Source organism: Dreissena polymorpha, chromosome 3 (assembly GCF_020536995.1).
Source record: "Dreissena polymorpha isolate Duluth1 chromosome 3, UMN_Dpol_1.0, whole genome shotgun sequence".
NCBI classification, from domain to species: Eukaryota; Metazoa; Mollusca; class Bivalvia; order Myida; family Dreissenidae; genus Dreissena; species Dreissena polymorpha.
The window spans coordinates 71,559,889-71,582,325 of record NC_068357.1 but is presented as its reverse complement, the minus strand read 5'-3'; the positions used below and the strand labels follow the sequence as shown (position 1 = coordinate 71,582,325).

Sequence of the window (22,437 nt, the reverse complement as noted above, 5' to 3'; positions counted from 1 at the left end):
TTCACAGTGACAAAAAACGTATTCACACAATGGCTGCTACTACAACTTATAGCCCATATAGGGGGGCATGCATGTTTTACAAACAGCCCTTGTTTCTATGGGATTTTAACCACAACTGTTCATGTTTATCTCCGACACATATTTTTAGGTCACCTGTCATGAAGTGACACGGTGAGCTTATGTGATCGTGTGATGTCCGGCGTCCGTTGTGCGTGCCTGCGTGTGTCTGTGCGTCCGTCCGTCAACAATTTGTTTGTGTAGACAGTAGAGGTCACAGTTTGCATCCAATCTTGATGAAATTTGGTCAAAATGTTTATCTTGATGAAATCCGGTTTGGGATTGTATTTGGGTCATCTGTGGTCAAAAACAAGGTCACTAGGTCAAATAATAGAACAACCTTCTGTAGACAATAGAGGTCACAGTTTTCATCCAATCTTTATGAAAGTTGGTCAGAATGTTTATCTTGATGAAATCTGGGTTGGGATTTTATTTCGGTCATCTGGGGTCAAAAACTAGGTCACTAGGTCAAATAATAGAAAAACCTTGTGTAGAAATTAGAGATCACAGTTTTCATCCAACCTTTATGAAATTTGGTCAGAATTCTTGATGAAATCTGGGTGGGATTGTATTTGGGTCATCTGGGGTAAAAATCTAGTTCAAATAAATAGAAAAACCTTGTGTTGACAATAGAGGTCACAGTTTTCATCCAATATTTATGAACTGTGGTCAGAATGTTTATCTTGATGAAATTTGGATTGGGATTGTATTTGGGTCATCTAGAGTCAGGAACTAGGTCACTAGGTCAAATCATAGAAAAACATTGTGTAGACAATAGAGGTCATAGTTTTCATCTGATCTTAATGAGTCCGGTGAGCGATTCAGGGCCATCATGGCCCTCTTGTTTCTTTGATAACGCCTAATCGGATATCTTGAACTCTTGTTATCTCGATATTTTTTCTTGTTCCTGCTGACTTCGAGATAACGAGAGTGGACTGTATTTAAATACTCATTACATTCTCTAACAAATCTCACATACGTCCCTTGTTTTTTTTTCACAGTGAGTGTTTTAAAAGAGACTCACATTTTGTATTCTTTTATATAAAATCAGTATAGAGAAAATGGTAATGGAATTTTAATCCACCAAATAATGATTGTCAAATGTGAAATGTTAGCCTAGACAGGTTTTGATTTAATAACACATGTGGGTGGGCCATTTATTTGGGATGGGGATATTTATCAGAGAATTACTATATATTTAATTTAAGATATATATTTATACGGTGTGGCTAGCTCATTTGGTAGAACACTGGACTATGAATCCTAGGACTACAGGTTCGATCTCCGGCCTGCCATATATCTTTTGTAGGCATTGGTCATGAAATCTATTCTATGGTCATTCTTCCCTTATCTCTGATTCAAGTAGTGCAGTTGTCAGTTTCTGGTATAAGAATGTGCAGTTAATAATCAGGAAAGCCAGTTGACACAGGAAAGTGTGAATTAGTCAACTGACCGCAGATACATTACTTAAAACATGAAAAAAATGAAGAAAATCCAACCAAAAAATAAAGATATATGTTGTCTGTGAGCCCGATGTAGTACATTTTACTAGTTCTATGGTACTTTTGTTGTTCTGATATAGCCATGCAAATACCTCCTAGTAGTAAGTATGATATTTTTACTGACCATTACAGAAATATGTCCCTTAAAGCACAGTGTTATAGTAGTTGTATAATAGCACTTTTTTATCATCAACATATGCAATTTGATGCTAATTTTCTTTAAAGGGACTGTCAACCACGACAACAAAGAAAAGAAAAGTTTTAAAATACCGTATTTGTTTACAATTATTAGTTTATATTGATTAAAATATCACAACTTGTATATTACATTACTTGAAAAAAGTTGTTAAGTTTTCATATTTTCAGTACATTCGGTAATAAATTTTACTGGGTATGTCTACCAGGTAACTACCAGTTAACTTTAAATAATGCCAGTAGATTGATCATCATCGTCACGTGGTAAACCCAGGAATGCAAATTGTGCATGCGTAGCAAATTGAATATATTTTATATATAAAAAGATCAATCTACTTGCGTTATTTATAGTGTGCATATTGTTATGTCACCTATTATCGCGATGTACTTTCGATTTCACATCCCAAAATTTTATTACCGAATATACTGAAAATATGAACTTTTTTTGAGTAATGTAATATACCAGTCATGATATTTTAATCAATGTAAACTAATAATTGGAAAAAATACGGTATTTTAGAACTTTTATTTTTTCGTCATTCGTGGTTGACAGTCCCTTTCAAGAGTCTGAATAAAATGCTGGTACTATAAGAGGCCATCAATTTTATATGTACATTTTATCTTTTTGCAAAGACATTTTGATAATGATTTGTTCTTTTGTTTTACATATACAAACAAAAGCTGTTTATCAGTTGTTGTTTTTTAATAAGTATGTGAAATATTATCTTTATTGTATTATGCAACTGGCATACCTTACTGAATCATGGAATATAAAATGTTACCCTGTTTTGCTGGTGTCCACACGTATTATTTCACATAATTATTTAAAGTGTGTATGCACGATTTTGATATGTGTTAAATTGTAATATATTGATAATAATATGTTACAATAACACAAAATAGGCAAGGTAAATTATACATTGAAGACGAATTTCATAAAATGCAGCAAAGACAAATAAGCGCCCCGAGCCAAATGTGACAAAGACAGTGCTTTCAACAGACATTTGTTCAGGCCCCAGGAGCTTTAGGGTTGGTTCGGGATGGGTGTCCCCTCCCAACGTTGATTTTTTTTTAAATTTAACGTGTCAATTGACATTCTGTGGTGCGTTATAACTCTAAGAAAAACAGCGTCAAAAGACGTCATTTGGTGCGCTATGACTCTTCCAGAAAACCCACCAGCTATAAAGTCATTTATTAAGACATTTTTTAATAATTGTTTTAAAACTTTCCCGCAGATAGTAAAATCCCGACTCGAACGATTCCCCAATACATCCGTATCAACCCGAATCTTTTACTGCATACTTACTACTTTTAATGTTTCTATTCATTACCCGATAATCCCATTTTTAAAAGCACTTTTTGGTAAAAGTGCTCAATAATTTCTTTTACAACAAACGTTGCCATTTTTTTAAAGTATCAACTAATTTTTTGCCTAAGTGACTATAGATTAGATGAAATATTGCTACTGAGCATTTTAAATCGCTTGACGTGGTGTGTGCTTGTTAATGCAATGCTCATGTACACCCACGCTTTCTATGCACATGCCGCGACGTTGTACATGCTGCATAATTTTTGCGCCCTTTTTATTTAGACAAATGGTCAATTAAGAAATTAATTATCCCTGTTTATTTGAAGCAAGAATCTGTTAACATAGAGTTAATATTTACATTCTGAAGTGGGTTTAGGAATTTAATTATGCTCATTTGAGACTTCAAGAAAAAACAATTGCGTAATGAATTCAACGATAATTTGTTCAAACGCTTTACGAGTCGAGTAAATGTTTTGACAGCATTATTCATGAAAAGCACAACTTTCACAGGGATTACAGCCATCATCAGTCTTCTGAGTAACTGGCCAAGATTTATGTGGCAATTACATGTACGTCACGAGTCGTCTGCATGATTTAACTGAAGGTAGTGCCTGCCTACAAGTGTTGATGTTTATACAAAGGGTACGCTCTCATGGGGCAATATTGATTTTCCAATACAGCGACGCTCCGCCCTTAAGCGGCTTTAGTTGGGTTAAGCGTTAGATGTAGTTGACAGACGAATGTAAACTGGCTTTCAAAATTTTCGGCGAAGTCGATATCGCTTTGATTCGAAGACTGGCTAGTTGCAGTAACAGCTAAAATACACTGATCGGAAAATTTCAGACGCCCTGCGGACTCTGATGTCTATATTTAAGCGCCCCGGTGAGGGACCGTTAAATGGCCTGTGGAAAGCACTGAAAGAAATTTTGTATATATTTTCCTACAATAACCAAAGCATTGGTCTTCTTATTAGCAATTGGAATAAGTGTTTGTGTGTCGTATGAATATATATTATTTCAGGAAATTAAAATGATCCGTAAAACTAAATTTATATTCACATCGTACATGCATGATATAAATACTGGCGAATTTGACTGTACAGACATTTTCGATTTCAGAATTAAATATCTCGCTTATTTCGCATTTTTTCAACACATGTTTTTCTTAACTTTTTATGTTCCCCGAAAATTTTATAGTTGCAAGTTTGAAGTTCAGTACTTCCGTTCTTCCATACTTCCTTACTTTCTTACTTCCTTCCTTCCGTCACACTTTTGTTACAGTTTCTCATAGCTCCTTCAATATTTTACCGATCTCTTACATATTTGGCATGTAGGTACCTTGCATGGACCTCTACCTTTTGATGAGGTTTGTGGCCACTGGGGTCAAGGTCAAGGTCACCAAGGTTAATAATAGATTTTTCCGTCACAATTTTGTTACAGTTTCTCATAGCACCTTCAATATTTTCCGATCTCTTATATATTTGGCATGTAGGTACCTTTCATGGACCTCTACCTTTTGATGAGGTTTGAGGTTAATGGGGTCGAGGTCAAGGTCACCGAGGCTAATAATAGATTTTTCCGTCACACTTTTGTTACAGTTTCTCATAGCTCCTTCAATATTTTACCGATCTCTTACATATTTGGCATGTAGGTACCTTGCATGGACCTCTACCTTTTGATGAGGTTTGAGGTCAAGGTCACCGAGGCTAATTATAGATTTTTTTAGGTGGTTATTAACACATAGATTGACGAAGCGCATCATCGGGAGCATCCATCAGTTTCACTGATATTCTTGTATTTTAATTTATATTGAAATATATGTATAATAAGTATTTTACACATTTTATATAAATTCATAAATATTTGACAAAATCGTGCATACCCAATTTAAATGTGTGTAATTGGGTACCAGAATATAACAACATTTTCCTATTTTGTTGATGTAAATTAAACATTCACAAAGTCCTCCACAATGTTTTCAACATTGAGTAAATGTATGTAGTTCAATTGACAGTGCGCCATAGGGTTTGTGAATATTGGTCAAATCAAATATATCTTCATACAATAAAGTCCCGTCTGAATAGAGTCCAACATTGTCCATACAGTCATACAGTCAAAATTGAAATTTCAAAACATATTTAAGTAAATGACTGATATTATATCTCCTTGCTTACAATTTAACAACAATAATGGCTATAGGGATATTTGTTTTGTGAAAAAATCTCAGAAAGGGCATTATTCAGTAGGTGATTGTATCATGTGTTTTTCCTATGCACTATCAGAGAAAATTGAGACCAGGGCCAGCGGTAAGTATCCCAAGATGCACCATGTCCATTGGTAATGGTCCATTACCATTCTGTTATGTGAGCCGTGCACTGAAAAATTGTGGCTAAATGCACATGCATATAGTGTCCTTCCAGATTAGCATGTGCAGTCCGCACAGGCTAATCAGGGATGACACTTTCCGCTTAAACTCGATTTTTGCTAAGAAGAGACTTTCTTGAAACGAAAAACATCATACAAGCAGAAAGTGTAGTTCCTGATTAGCCTGTGCAGATTGCACAGGATAATCTGGGAGGACACTGTATGCACATGCATTAACATGTTGTTCCAGATTTGTCTGTGCATTCTGTACAGGCTAATCAGGGGAGACACTTTTAGCTTCCATTGAATTTTTTCATTTAAAGAAAGTCTCTTTATCTCAAAAATCAAGTCTAGTCTTAAGGTGTCCCTAACAAGCCTGTGTTGACATCACAGGCTTATCTGGGTTGATACTTTATGTGCATGCATTAAGCCCCATTTTCTCAGAGTGTAGCTCATATGTATAGATTAACATTCATTAATTGATAATACTATACCGCTGTTTTGGTGTCATTTACTGTGACCTTCACTGTAGTATGACAAACAGTAGTGCATATGTTGTGTCCTGTATATTATATGTATCGTTTATAATATATCGACTCCTATATTAATATTGTTATCTGACTGGCTTCCTATTTGCTTAGATGTGATCAGGGCTGTGGGAAAACTGGCCTTAATGCATGTGCAAATAAGCCTTTGCAGTTGAGGACACTTTCCGATTTTATGAACGTTTGCATTAAAAGACAGTTTATTATAAATGAAAATCCAGTCGGGAGGAAACTTTTGTTCCTTGTTCAGACTGCACAGGCTAATCTGGGATGATACTTTACAAATTAAGCCAGGTTTTCCCAGTGACTGACTCATAAGCATATATGTTACGTTATTAATAGCCATCAGTGACACTGAGTTCATAACATACTTAAGGTTTGTTCTTATATGTTACGAAACCTCTGAGGATGTTTATCAGTAATACAATTATCCCATGGTAGATCAAGAAGTGAACATGGGGTCTGATGATTTATACCCTTAGTTACTAACTGTGGTAGTTATAATACCCTTTGCACTATTTTCTTTCAGAGAGCTTTTGTGAATGTGACCCTTAATATATACAATATATGGCATGTAACATATTATATATACATGTAGTGCCAACATTTTTATGCCCCGGTAGGGTGGCATATAGCAGTTGAACTGTCCGTCAGTCAGTATGTCAGTCAGTCTGTCCGTCCGTCCGAAAAAAACTTTAACATTGGCCATAACTTTTTCACTATTGAAGATAGCATCTTGATATTTGGCATGCATGTGTATCTCATGGAGCTGAACATTTTGAGTGGTGAAAGGTGAAGGTCAAGGTCATCCTTCAAGGTCAAATGTCAAATATATGGCGTCTGTCCGTCTGAAAACTTTAACATTGGCCAGAACTTTTTTAATATTGAAGATAGCAACTTGATATTTGGCATGCATGTGCATCTCACGGAGCTACACATTTTGAGTGGTAGAAGTTCAAGGTCATCCTTCAAGGTCAAAGGTCAAAAAAAAATCTTTCAAAGCGGCATTCTCATGAAGCTGCACATTTTGAGTGGTGGAAGTTCAAGGTCAAGGTCATTCTTCAAGGTCAAAAGTCAAAAAAAAATCAAAGCGGCGTTCTCATGAAGCTGCACATTTTGAGTGGTGGAAGATGACCTTCAAGATCAAAGGTAAAAAAAATATAATAAAAATTTCAAAGTGGCGCAATAGGGGGCATAATGTGTTTCTGACGAGCACATCTCTTCATATTTGGCATGCATGTGTATCTCATGGAGCTGCACATTTTGAGTGGTGAAAAGTCAAGGTCATCCTTCAAGGTCAAAGGTCAAATATCATTGATTTTCTTTGTTCTAAAAACTTTAACCTTCGTTAAAGTTTGGTCATAACTTGTTGAATATTGAAGATAACAACTTGATATTTGGCATGCATGTGTATCTCATGGAGCTGCACATTTTGAGTGGCTAAAGGTCAAGGTCATCCTTCAAGGTCAAAGGTCAAATTTATGGCTTCAAAGCGGCGCAATAGGGGGCATTGTGTTTCTGACGAACACATCTCTTGTTATGTCTAATATTGGGACAGTAATGGTGTTGTAAAGTTCGACATTTATTTTGTCACATGCTGTGACATAGTTTGTTCCTTACATACAGTTTTCTCCAATTATGTGGCATTTGTTTGGCAGAGACATTATGCAACTTTCTTTGTGTGACAATGTCCTCAGGCTCAATCAGAAAGGTCGGCATTTTTTAGCGAACGTGGGTTCCGACAATGCAATAACAAATGGTACTATATAAATATTTTGCTATACAATATAATGGCTTCACACAAAATCTTTATAATTAAAAATGATTCCAATTCAACAAGTTATGAATACCACATTTTTGAATAACTGGTTGTTTATCAATTTTCAGATTTTTAGGTATTAAGCATTTTCAAGCAATGCATGGCATTGCATGTGTAGCGATATTGATAAAATAACTATGGTTACAAATAGTGGTTGACTGTCCAAATATTTAGTGTAGATAAAAAGGTTTAATAACTAAAATAATATGTTATATAGCAATAACATTGATTAAGTGGCATGCTTAACAAAACATTTCAAAGATGGACCATGATCTGTCAAAAAGGGGTATAACGCTTGTTTGTAAAATGTTGTCCCAGATTAGCCTGTGCAGTATGCACAGGCTAATCAGGGACAACACTTTCCGCATTTATGGTATTTTTCATTTACAGAAAGTCTCTTCTTAGCAAAAATCCAGTTTAGGCGGAAAGTGTGACGACATTTTACGCACAATCGCACATGCATTGAACCCCCTTTTCACAGAGCACAGCTCAGATTTATTTTGCTTGGCAGTCAATGTGGAAAGTCATATGCTTTAAAGCTTGAACAATATTATCCGTATACTTGAAAATGTATGTCATTATAATGGCAATATTGGATTGTTTTGTCTGCCCTAGGTCATTATGTAAAGTATGATATAATAAGTGTCTCTTTTGTTCAGGAAGTTTAATTGTTAATTATTTAAATGACAAATCATCTAATGTTATATTATATTAATAATGTATTATTCATTTTACAAAGTTTCAAATTGGATACATATTGTAGCACTGATATTTTCACTAGTGGCTCAGCAATAGATGGACATGTGTATTTTTTTTACAACCGGCACTGACATGAAAATGTGTTGTTTTTTCTTACACTGCTAAAAATTTCATTTAAACATGTCAGTAAATTGTCATATCTTCTAAAAAGATGTGCGTTGCATTTATAGCAATTTAGCACACACACAAAATCCAGTCAGTACTATGATTATTTTGCGAGCATAACTGACCTTATAACTTGAGTGTCTTTGATTTATAAAATAGTTTTTAAGTTGCCTTATATGGGCAGTTCCTGAGATATTTTGAGAAATTTAAGAAACAATGTATTAAATTGTGTCTGACTTTCCAGCAATGGAAATCCCAGAGGAGGGTCATGAGGGTAAGATCTGATCTTGCATTGTTGTGTGTGGCAGTGCTACATGAGGGTAAGATCTGATCTTGCATTGTTGTGTGTGGCAGTGCTACAGGATATTGAGGGTTTCTGCAGAGCTTTCTGTGATGTTTCAAGGGTTAAGTGAAGAACTGTGGTACCTGCATTGCACTCTGATGTCCAGATACAGTAGTTGTACATCACATCATTGCATTTGTGTTGGTTTTGTGAGGTCATGGTTCAATAATCGCTAATGCAGACATAAGGATATGCTTTTCTGTAGTTTAAAGGAGATTTGTGTCCTCTGATTCAAGCACAGACAGTGATATGTGAAAGTGAAATAACAATTGTCATATTATTTTCACTTTGTCAGTCACTACTTTTCCTGGTTCCTGAATAAAACAGAACATGAAACTGTTCTTCAAAAATGCAGAATTAACATATGTGCAATGACAACACTAGTTTGAGATCATGAAATTACTATTCCCACAAAAATCTGCAGTTGCACCCATGAATGTTTGCACTTGGAAACACATTTGCCTTATTAGATTATTGTCCCCTACCGGTGAAACCGGAGGGGACTTATGGTTTGCGCTCTGTCAGTCTGTCTGTCAGTCTGTCCGTCAGTCTGTCCGTCACACTTTTTGGAATCCTGCGATAACTTTTAAAGTTCTTCAGATTTTTTCATGAAACTTAAAATATGGATAGATGGCAATATGGAGATTATGCAAGTCAATATATTTGTTCTTACATCAATAATTATGGTTGCTATGGCAACAAATAAAAGAAATTAAAAAAAAAATCTGACAATGGTGGAGTTTCACCAGTAGGGGACCATATTGCTTTGCAATCTCTTGTTGCACTTACTGTTAAATCTGGAAAATATTTGAAGAGCATTCCAACATTTTATTTTTAACCTTATACTGCACTTATCAACAACACAGACAATAAACAAAGCTGCTTGTGTGCCTCAAACATGCCTCAATACACAGGTGTGAGCTCTGGTGTGGTCAAATAATATTGCATTTGGTTTTGCATGTGCTTGTTTATGCTTCAATTGGTTACACATTATGGACTTGTGATACTGATAGTAATTCTGTGTCATAAAAAATGTACTTCATGCTGACCTGTAACTTGTAAACTCCTTCTTTATTGATTAAACCCAGTTTTGACATGTTCTGCACTCCAGTCAGGTTTTGACTGGTTGACCAGTTTTTCAGCCCAGTTTTGACTGGTTGACCAGTTGGTCAGCCAAGTTTTGACAGGTTGACCAGTTGTTCAGCCCAGTTTTTACTGGTTTTCCAGTAGTTCAGCCCAGTTTTGACTGGTTGACCAGTTTTTCAGCCCATTTTTACATACTGACCAGTCATTCAGCCCATTTTTACATGCTGACCAGTGGTTCAGCCCAGTTTTACTGATTGGCCAGTGGTTCAGCCCAGTTTTACTGATTGACCAGTGGTTCAGCCCAGTTTTACTGATTTACCAGTGGTTCAGCCCAGTTTTTACTGGTTGACCAGTGTTTCAGGGATGTTTTAACTGGTTGACCAATCGTTAAGCCCAGTTTTTATTTGTTTACTAGTTTTTCAGCGCTGTTTTGACTGGTTGACCAGTCATTCAGCCCAGTTTTTACTGGTTGACCAATGATTCAGCCCAATTTTGACTGCTTGACCAGTTGTTTAGCTCAGTTTGGACTGGTTGACCTGGTTCAGCCCAGTTTTTACTGGTTGACCAGTAATTTAGCCCAGTTTTGACTGGTCCCCATCTGCTTTTAGAGTCTGAATATGAGTCTGAGTACAGCGGTGAGTCTGAGGGTGAGGACATGTCACAGTCTGAAGAGGAGCGCGGCACTGATGAGGACCTCGCTTACCCAGAGGATAAACGGTGAGAATTGGTTGGGGCTTTATGTGAGTGTCAGATCTGGGGCTCCAAAGAATGGTTGCCCCCTCTTCTATGCAATGCTTTGAAAGCCAAATTTTGCCATAACAAAGCTTGTTTGAACTATAATTTGTCATTAATCATGCAGTTTTAAAATAATTTACCACAAATGCTCACCATCTTGAGAGAATGTGTAACCCCTTTGGCAAAGGTACAGGGCACACTAAAGGCCCAAGGTCTAACATGACTTTGCATGGTGCTGTTTATTTTATGATTACAATCATTATTTACAATGGGCACAGCATGGTTCCATCAGGCACATGTTTTTAAATTTTGACAAGTCCTTTGGAGATCTTATACAGATTGCCAAAGATTATAACATTAAACACCTGAACTTGTGAGTGGATAGACTGTTACTGAGCATTTACCATGTTTATATCAATGTTTCATAATGTCTTGCGATAAAGTATTAAATCATGCATGTATTTAAAAAGGAATCGCCCTATTTCAGAAAGGTTCAGGGCAAGACGGTGGTCAGCCTCTCCCCCAATGAGCATGAGGTCAAAATGGGCATCAAACAGATCATCGGCATGTTTGAGGGAACCATAGGTTTGTCACATAGCATCGTCAAATGAGCTGAATTCTGAAAAAAGTTGGGTGTATGCATGTGTGTAAAGTGTTGCCCACAGGCTCATCAGAGACAACACTTTCTGTTTATATGGAATTTTTCAGTTAACGGAAGTCTCTTGTTATTTAAGTTAAGTTAATGGGGAAAGTGTCATTCCTGATTACTTTGTGCGGACTGTATCCAGCCCAGTTTTCTGCTTGTTATGTGTTTGCTGTTAATGTTTTGCACAATTGATGAGAATATTAGAAAAATACCACAAGCTAATCCTGTTAAAGCATATTTAACCATATTTAAAACAGGGCAAGTTTTGTAATATAATAATAATAATACACATGAGTCTATTATGATCAGATTGTTCAATGTGACACAACGCTTGCTTTGTTCTGTCTGCCAACTGTTATCCTTAAACCTCAGTATGAGTCTAGCAAATGATTGATAAGAGTGTTAAATAAAACTTCATTTACTACCATGACGCAAGAACTAAAATCTGGGGTGTTTTTCGCCCACCAAAATTTGACCCTTAACATAACTAAACTTTGATACAGAAAGAGTCTAACCCCCTACATATGATTTTTATATAAAACTCCATTTCAGGAATTTAATGGTTCTTTGTATGTCAGTGTCTTACTTAAAAGTTCAGTTTAATAATAAATAGTCTAATTGATTCAATGTTCTTCATATTTTATAGCTAAATTTACCTCCATGACCCGAGAGCCCAAACTCGCTGTGTTTTGTCGTCCGCCAATATTTGACCTGAAACTCAACTATGATGAGGAGGAGGAAGAAGACAGGAAGGAATTGATACGACCTTGGCCTGACCTTGACTTTGTGTTCTCTGATGACCCAGATTATCAGGCATTGTTGGCGGAAATCAACACTTACGTTACCATGTTTATAGAGCTTGTTAAGCAGTATGCCTCGGTGAGCAGTTGGGTTACATGGCAGTATATTTTTCCATCTGTTTATTAATGATGCAAAGCTTGCAATGCTCTTAAAATTATAAATTCAAAGTGCATTATATTTTGGCCCCTTAATTTACAGAAAACACAAATTGGAACATAAATATCATTTTAATTAATGATTAAGGATCGGTAAAGTATGAACAGATGAATTAATTTTCTACTTTAAGGCCATAGAAAGTAAATTCCTAGATTCTCATCCCTGCACGCCCATCGAAAATCGTCCCGCCCTTAACGTTTTTTATTTTGAAAAAAAAAATATGTTAAAAAAATACTGAGGACGAAATGGCTGAATGAGTACGAAAATAGCAAAGTGCGAATCAGCAACTCAATGTGTCCGAGACGCTTATCAATTTTTAACGGGGCACAAGCGTCATCTGAAATTTAAGTGATTGAGCGAAAGCAACAACAAAATGTTTCTTATTTTGAGGTGTAGAAACGGCATTACAACCGTAAAAGATTGGTACGGGGTGTCAAAATGTACAGAAACTTTAACTCTCGAGGACATGTACGATGAAGTCATTTGTGGTTTGTATGATCAAGCCCCACTGAAAGTCGACCATCCTAAAATCGTCTCTGCCTTCATCGGCCGAAATAAATTAGAATTGACACAGGTGTCACCCGATGTTACAGTTAGTCAAACTGTCGGCTGTCTAGGGAATTTTATTGACTTAAGTATTGGAGACACCCCTGAAACTTCCCATATTAAATGTGTATCATCTTCATTCTCAACATCTTCATCCAATTAATACAAACTGAACTTGAAATAGTAAATGCTGTCTTTTGAATGCATACCATGTTTTGATCAATAATATCTAGTCATACTGAAAAAATAATGTAAAGGGTTCTGTTACAGATTTGTATTTTTTTTAATACTTTGTCTAGTCAATACTTTGTCTAGTCAATATTTTGTCTAGTCAATGTTTTATTGAATGTCATAATATGTGTAACATGATATTAAAAGGGTAAAATAAAACACATTCATAGTCAAATTTTGATTATGTATTTCTTTTATTCTACACTATTTGACATACATACATACATATAGGCATTATGCATATAAACCAACAAATTCTTGAACATTTCCTTACTTATATATAGGTCCTACACATAAAATGAAAAAAACAACAACAAAAAACCACCCACCCGCCCCAATTTTCCCCAAAATTTGGATGAGAATCTAGTTATTTATTTTCTATGGCCTAATATACATTGCAAGCATAGATACTTTTTAATCACAATTAAGTGATTTGGTTAAGTAGGAACAGGTGAATTACTGTATTTTTCCATATATTACACAGAGCTGTATACCCCACTTTTTAGTTAAAAAAGTGACCAATAGATTGTAAAATAGTAAAATGGTGTCGGCTTTGAAGATCAATTTGCCAGTTTTCTATATTAGAAAGCTTGTTTTCTCCATTCTGCTTTGAAAAAAAATGTGTGTGTGTTATACATGGTTGCACGTAATAAATCGTAAACTATGGTAATATTCTACAAAGATTGTATATGTATTTTTTTTTGTTTCAAAAGTTTTCTTTCAAAGGTATTGCACAATAAGTAGCATCAGTAATTTCTTTGGAGTATGTTTGTTTATCAATAGTGTTTATTTAATTCTTGCAAGAGCAATAAAAACAAATCACTAAAAAAGCTATATGACATATCATGGGAGTCCCACAGCTCATGTCTTGCTGTTGGTTTTTGTTTTCAGAACTTTGAGACTTTCTGTGTGATGGTAGACAAGTGTCTGCGTTTGAACATTGAGGAATCGATGGCGCGCCGTCAGTGGTCCACTGACGAGTTCAGCACTGTCCTCTCCTCTCACACAGATATGGTGAGCTCATCTTTCATGTGCTTGTAATGCTTAACCCTTTTCCACTTGGATACATATTTTGACGCATGTGTGGTAAATTAGAAAGTTAAATTTAATTAAAGACCTCTATTACTAGATTCAAATTTTAAAGGCTTCATTTCCAATCCTATGATACTGATGATCAGAAAACAGCATAAAACCTGAACAGACTGCGAGTTACTTGCAGGCTGTTCTGGTTTTAAGCTGGTTGCACATAGCCATTTTCACTTGGCTTCTTATTGGAGGAAAGGCTTAATATTTGAACCTTACTCTGGGAAAACAGGGTTTAATGCATGTGCATAGAGTGGTGTCCCTTTAATGCATGTGCATAGAGTGTTGTCCCTTTTTAGCCTGTGTGGACTGCACCTATTCTGGGACAACATCTTGCATGCATGAATAAATATTAAATGTTACAGAACTAGACTGAATTGCTCTGTTTTTTTCAATAAAGTCTCATTTTAGCTTTATACCAGCACTGTGTTGTAACTCACTGTAATTTACCTCTATTTCCAACATGATGTTTACATTTGTTTTAGATAAAGAACATAATTATCCTTGTTAAAGTATACAATGAACAACTTCAGAAATAGTTCCTAAATGGAGTAACACAGATTTCTTAGCAATCCGAATATTTTCACATGTCTAGTTATGATAGCAATAATGTTAGTTTTTATAATAGTTGATCTTTATAAAAAGGTTTTATGTCCATGCTCCAGTACCCAAATATGCTGTTTTTAGCTCACCTTGGCTTGTAGTGTGTGTGGGGGGCTGTTAGGATATTTGTCCGTTGTTCTTTATTGCTTGTGTGACGTGCGGGGGGCTTTGAGGATATTTGTCAGTTGTTCTTTTTTGCCTGTGTGACGTGCAAGTGTGATGTACTTAACTTTTTCTTCAAACGATTTCTTCTCTTTAAACACATGACAAATTTTTATCAAACTTTACAGTAATGATCCTTGTATGACCCTCTTTCGTGGTTGTTCAGTTGTTTTTGTCCCGTGCATATGAAAGACACCATAGCTAAAAATATATTTAAACAATGAGAAATAAATACATTTTCTCCTGTTAAACCACAAGAGTGGGGCTTTCATATTGGGGTGGTAACATTGCCAAGTGCCAAGTATTATCTGTTGTGGGACATTGTATGGTGGTCCTGAACTCATACCACATTAGTCTGTGTCATACAGATAAAAAAAACTAGATAAAGACCACAGCATTGAAACAAACATCACTACATCTTCACATAACAGGTTAGTTTCTTCATGTTTCAGGTGAGGGACCTAGAGCCTTTGGGTCCCATTGTTTGTTTGTTTTCACAAAGGAAAATCTCAAAATTAAATTATTTCCAAGAATAAACGTAAACATAACAATTAATATTTTGTTACTTAATTTTTATCGTAGATTCGCAACATGAAGCAGATGACTATCCTTCGTCGTGTTGCAATGATTCACGTTTACAGCAAGAACTTCCGCGACACTTGCCTCCCCTTTCCCGTGAACATAGTGGCTAAAGTGAACAAGGCTTTGCCTCTCATTGCAATCAAGAGGAACGAAGATCTGCTGACCATCATCAAGGTAACAGCTCCATAGCCTTATACTGGGACACATGTTATTGCTGTATAGCTTCACGCTGGGACCCACGTTAATTGTTTACCACGTATTTTGACGCGTACCACTGGGATACATATTTTGACGTGTTTGTAGTCTCTAAGAAAGTTTAATTTAATTTAATTCCTTTCTTATTAGATTCAAGTTTTGAAGGCTTCATTTCCAGCCCTAAGATACTTATGAGCAGCAAACAGCATAGATGTTTTCAGTTTGCCTTACAATAAAACCTACGTTGTTTCTTTGATGCCTGCAGATGCATTTTTGCATCTGGCAGACGGCAACATTTGAAAACCTGGACGACAAAAGGACAAATAAAAGCTTATCATGAGCAATCATGTATAAAACAGAAGATCTAAATTGCTACCTTCAATTTTATAAAAATTGATTTAAAGTCGTCTTCTGCAAATTGCGACGAATGAGTACATTTCCTGGCTTAAGCTGGTTTGCAAAGTGCTGATGGCCATTTGTGCACTTATTTTTTAAGTGGAAGTCATATAATAAATTTTGCTATTCAAACAAATCATTAAAATGACAAATAGTGAGAGAAAATTCTTATTTGTATAGTAAATGTTTATTGAAAGTTTATTTAAAACCTTTTTAATATTTAAATTCTAAACTTAGGGTGCTTCAAAGAAACTGGATAACTACCCGAAGTCCGTGGAAGAGTTTGTAGAGCATCTTTCGTTCCTTGGGAAGATGTCATCAGAGTTGCCCGCCCTTGAACGTGAGTTTGAAATTGTTAACAAGCTGTTTACGATCGCCCGCAGCTACAACGTGCAGATTACGGACGAGGAGTTGGCTCTGTACCAGACGCTTGGTCCAGACTTCATCACCCTGAAGGTATGTGGAAGATTACTTACCATTGTTGTAAAGGGCTGGTATAGCTGGCATACATTAAATGAACACTGACCATTGTTAATAAACATATCATTATACTGTAAAAATAATTATATAGGTTTCTGTTCTCAAAAAGAATTAAATTTGGCAAAAAAGGTTTTTGTCAATAAAATTATTTTATGTTAACTTGTGAAAAGAACACTTATTATGAATTTGCAGAAGCACTTCAAGTTTGTAATTTATGCTAATTGAGTTCACTATTATCAGGGAAGTATTGTTCTTTGCCTTACATGGTAAATGACTAGCTGGTCGCAACTAAATTTCTGTCCTTATAAGTTTTTTGTAGTAACCTAATTTCTATATTCATAGGTGGGTGAGAATTAAAACACGCAACTTATTATATTTGTTCCATGAAGGTCTGCTCCTGATTTCAGAACATCATCCTGTACGCCGATGCCAAGAAGGACGAGAACATTCGCAAGTTCAGCCAGGACCTTGACATGCTCATCTACAAGATCAGAAACAAACTCATGGATCTCAAAAACAAGGTCAGTCCATTGGTAGTGAAACCTGTCACTTTATTATGTTTTATTTTTGAAGGTGAAATTGAAAAGATCATATGTGTCTTGTTCTGAGAAAATTGGGCTTAATGCATAACAACACTTTCCGCCTTAACTGGATTTTCATGTAGAAGAGACTTCCTTTAAACGAAAGATACCATTAAAGCGGAAAGTGTTGTCCCTGATTAGCACAGGCTTATCTGGAACGAAACTTTACGCACATGAATTAACCCCAGTTCAAGGCTCATATAATGGTTTTGGAACCCTAGAGACATTAGGCTTGGTAACTGTCTCACATGGCACTGGTTGCAGGTTCGAGACCCAGACCTGCTGCACACAGACACCAATGCTATGGGCGCCCTGGAGACCATCAAGTTCCTGCAGGAGGAGGTGCAGGCGCTGTCCGTGAAGGCGCGGAGCTACGCCAGCTACCAGGAGCGCTTTGGCAGCTCCCTGTCTCACTCCAAGAGCAGGCTTATAGGAGAGTAAGTAGCTTGGGTAAACCATGTTTTTTTGTTCACCTGTCACAAAGTGACATGGTGAGTTTATGTGATCGTGTGATGTCCGGCGTGCATCCGTGTGCGTCCGTCAACAATTTGTTTGTGTAGACAATAGAGGTCACAGTTTTCATCCAATCTTTATGAAATTTTGTCAGAATGTTTATCTTGATGAAATCTGGGTTGGGATTGTATTTGGGTCATCTGGGGTCAAAATATAGGTCACTAGGTCAAATAATAGAAAAACCTTGTGTAGACAATAGAGGTCACAGTTTTCATCCAATCTTAATGAAATTTGGTTAGAACGTTTATCTTGATGAAATCTGGGTTGGGATTGTATTTGGGTCATCTGGGGTCAAAAACTAGGTCATAAGGTCAAATAATAGAAAAACCTTGTGTAGACAATAGAGATCACAGTTTTCATCCAATCTTTATGAAATTTGGTCAGAATGTTTATCTTGATGAAATCTGAATTGGGATTGTATTTGGGTCATCTTGGGTCAGAAACTAGGTCACTAGGTCAAATGATAGAAAAACCTTGTGTAGACAATAGAGGTCACAGTTTTCATCCAATCTAAATGAAATATGGTAAGAATGTTTGTCTTGTTTAAAATCTGGGTTGGGATCGAATTTGGATCATCTAGGGTCAAAAACTCGGTCACTATGTCAAAGTTTAAAAAAAACTTGTGTCGACAGTAGAGGTCACAGTTTTCATCCAATCTTAATCCTTTACCCCTTAGATACGTATTTTAACACATTTGTAGTCCCTAAAAAAGATAAATTTATTTAAAGACCGATCTTATTAGATTAAAGTTTTAAAGGCTTTATTTCCAATAAATACATACTGCAGCAAACAGCATAAAACCTGAACAGTTACTCGCAGGCTGTTCTGGTTTTATGCTGTTTGCACATAGCCATTTTTACTTTGCTTCTGAGTGGGAAAGGGTTAATAAAATTTGGCCAGAATGTTAATCTTGATGAAATCTGGGTTGGGATTGTATTTGGGTCATCTGGGGTCAAAAACTAGGTCACTAGGTAAAATCATAGAAAAACGTTGTGTAGACAATAGAGGTCATAGTTTACATCAGATCTTTATGAATTTTTGTCAGAATGTATATCTTGATGAAATCTGGATTGGGATAGTATTTCGGTCACCTGGGGTCAGAAACTAGATCACTAGGTCAAATCTTGTGTATACAATAGAGGTCATAGTTTTCATCTGATCTTAATGAAATATGGTCAGAATGTTTATCTTGATAATATCTGATGTTGGATCGTATATGGGTCATTTGGGGTCAAAAATTAGGTCAGCGGGCCAATTCTAGTAATACCTTGTGTAGATGAAAGAGTTCACAGTTTTAATCACATCTTAATGAAATTTTATTTGGCCCATTTGTACTTCATGATAAAGCTAGCCATATTCTGATAGAATTTAAGTTGATGTAGCAAGGTTAGTCAGGTGAGCGATTCAGGGCCATCATGGCCCTCTTGTAGTACATTTTTGTTGGGAATTCCTATCTATGTATATATCCAATATATATACCTCTCACTCTGTTTTTGGACACAAAACAATACTTATATTTTACCATTGAACTTTATTATTGGTTTGGTTAATGGTAAAACAATAAAATTGACAACTCATTGGGTAGGAGATGGGGTCTGATGGATGTGAAGGATTGTGAGGTCCGTTGTTAGAATCCCATCTAAACAACTTAGTTGAGGAAGAAATTTATCACATGTATCAATTGGTAGATATGATGGAAATTAGTCAATGTTGTATGGCTGCAAACTGCTCTGAGTTTCAATTTACAGCTTTATACCAGGGATAAGGGGTAAATATGGAAGATGTAAAATATGATGAATATTTGACATTGAAAACCTTAGTATTGTTTACCATTTATAATCCTTTTACCTCTACTCAGGGAGTTCATGTACATGAACATGACAAAGAGAGATGACTTCAGTGCCCAGGATATTCAAGCGGACCTATCAGAAGTGGAGCGAGACCTGACTCTGCGCAGGCTGCTGTGGCAGTCCCAGGAGGAGTGGACAAGCTTGTAGAGGAATGGACTGCCACCTCGTTTGATGCACTGCCTGTGGAGACACTGCAGAAGAACGTGAACAGATACTCACAGACTCTGTTCATGCTTGAGAAGGGTAGGTGCGGAAGAATGTGAACAGATACTCGCAGACTCTGTTTATGCTTGAGAAGGGTAGGTAAACAGATACTCACAGACTCTGTTCATGCTTGAGAAGGGTAGGTAAACAGATACTCGCAGACTCTGTTCATTTATGCTTGAGAAGGGTAGGTAAACAGATACTCACAGACTCTGTTCATGCTTGAGAAGGGTAGGTAAACAGATACTCACAGACTCTGTTCATGCTTGAGAAGGGTAGGTAAACAGATACTCACAGACTCTGTTCATGCTTGAGGAGGGTAGGTAAACAGATACTCACAGACTCTGTTCATGCTTGAGACGGGTAGGTAAACAGATACTCACAGACTCTGTTCATGCTTGAGAAGGGTAGGTAAACAGATACTCACAGACTCTGTTCATGCTTGAGAAGGGTAGGTAAACAGATACTCACAGACTCTGTTCATGCTTGAGAAGGGTAGGTGCAGAAGAACGTGAACAGATACTCGCAGACTCTGTTCATGCTTGAGAAGGGTAGGTGATTGCCAGTTTAACCATTGCAATCCATTCTTAGTGGGTAAAGAATAGACTAAGTCTAAAATACAGCTTTTTTCACGGCTGGCATGTTGGTTATGTCTCATCTAACGTTTATTGCATGCACATGTTTTTTTTTTGTTGAACCATAAACATGTTCCACAGTTACCTTGCATTTAGATGGTATCCAACATGAGATACTTAAACAGCTCCTATCATAATACTGAAGGGAAATTTATGTATGTTATAACTTCTCTCACTGTTCCACTGTTGCCCCACACGAGGTTGTGTCTGTATGATATACCTGTCCTATTCAACTAAGGTTATACAATTGTATAAATATCTTCCAGAGTGAACGGTTCAGGGTCTTCATCAAGGTTGTACACGCCTGACCTATTCCACACTGCCTATGATATTTAAAATAGATATACCTCACACACTAATTCATGTTATGCCTATTAAAAAACGCCTAATATATGCCCATGAGACATAAAATAAATAAGGGAAAATGGGGCTTGATGCATGTCCCTAAAATGTCTTCCCATAATAGTCTGTGCAGTCCATACACGTTGATCAGGGGTAACACTTTCAATCTAAACTGGATTTTTGTAAACAGAAAAGACCTTAAAATGTTTTTTTTTCTTTAAACAGAAAATGTCATCCTGGATGAGCCTGTGGAGACTGCACAGGCAAATCTAGGATGACAATTAACGCACATGCATTGAGCCCAATTTTCCCAGAACACAGTTAAAATATTCCTCACACCCTGCGCCAGGTCTTCCCCACAATGAGGTGGTTCCGCGGCTCAAGGAGAAGGTGATGGCGTTCAAGGTTGGCATGCCAGTGATCACCAGCCTGCGCAACCAGTTCCTGCGACCCCGACACTGGCAACAAATTGAGAGGCTAATCGGGAAAACAATCGGCAAGGATAAGTCCTTCACCCTGGGCAGCCTGATCGAAATGAATGTACGTGGAAAATAGCAGCAGTGGCATCTTCCATTGATATAATCATTATAAGCATCTCATCATCATAATTGTAATCAGTATCTTCAGCATTAGCATCATCATCATCGTAATTATCGTATCAACACTCTCGCTTTCATCATCATTAGCTGCAGCTAAAGCAGCAGCAGAAGCAGCAGCATGAGTAAGATAATCTTATCATCATTATCAACATCATTAGCATCATCAGCATCAACATGTTGTATTGCATTGATTAATGACACTTAAAATAATGAATAGGATATTGGCATTTTTGTGCCACCCACATCATTTGTAATCGAGACTCAAATTTATTGAACATGTTAACATCTGTTCTAACAGGATAAGCCTAAGTATACCATTTTTCTTGTTGCCCCACTGTGCATATTTACTAGAAGACATGTAATGTTTCGACTGGAAATTGTTAGTGAGATAGAAATAATGTTTATGATTTTGTGCAGAAAAAGAAGTTTATAATAAGAGAATAATTATAGTTAAGTTTGAGGAAATAATTCCTTAAGCACCCTATTTTTAATAATAAAACTACAAGGCCACATTTGACCCCATGATTGTTTGCTTGTAGATCTTCAAGCACAAGGAGAAGATTCAGGACATCTCAACAACTGCCAGCAACGAAGCCACACTGGAGAACATGCTGCAGAAGGTGAGATTGGTGCCTAGCAACAATGCCTTGACATCCGTGATTTCATATATCCATTATTTTATTCTGATTCAAATTTACTCATATTCTCAGTTTTTTATAGGAATACTATATGAGCCTCTCTCTTGGGTAACCCAAGTTTTTATGCCCTCGGTAGGGTGGCATATAGCAGTTGAACTGTCTGTCAGTCAGTATGTCAGTCTGTCAGTCCGTCCGAAAACTTTAATGGCCATAACTTTTTCAATATTGAAGATAGCAACTTGATATTTGGCGTGCATGTGCATCTCACGGAGCTGCACATTTTGAGTGGTGAAAGGTGAAGGTCAAGGTCATCCTTCAAGGTCAAATGTCTAATATATGGCGTCTGTCCGTCAGCCCAAAAACTTTTACATTGGCC

The 22,437-nt window shown here is 36.6% G+C and overlaps 1 protein-coding gene across 1 annotated transcript in view; it reads left to right on the top strand.

The window, feature by feature from the left end:
• The window catches only part of LOC127874702 (dynein axonemal heavy chain 6-like), a 279,888-nt gene that overhangs the window by 41,324 nt on the left and 216,127 nt on the right, over window positions 1–22,437 (top strand). Inside the window, 12 exon segments of the mRNA XM_052419240.1 lie at window positions 10,692–10,800; window positions 11,306–11,403; window positions 12,111–12,343; window positions 14,090–14,212; window positions 15,629–15,802; window positions 16,457–16,675; window positions 17,107–17,220; window positions 17,545–17,717; window positions 19,652–19,776; window positions 19,779–19,886; window positions 21,174–21,364; window positions 21,963–22,043. Of these exon segments, the coding sequence (XP_052275200.1) occupies window positions 10,692–10,800; window positions 11,306–11,403; window positions 12,111–12,343; window positions 14,090–14,212; window positions 15,629–15,802; window positions 16,457–16,675; window positions 17,107–17,220; window positions 17,545–17,717; window positions 19,652–19,776; window positions 19,779–19,886; window positions 21,174–21,364; window positions 21,963–22,043 (1,748 nt within the window).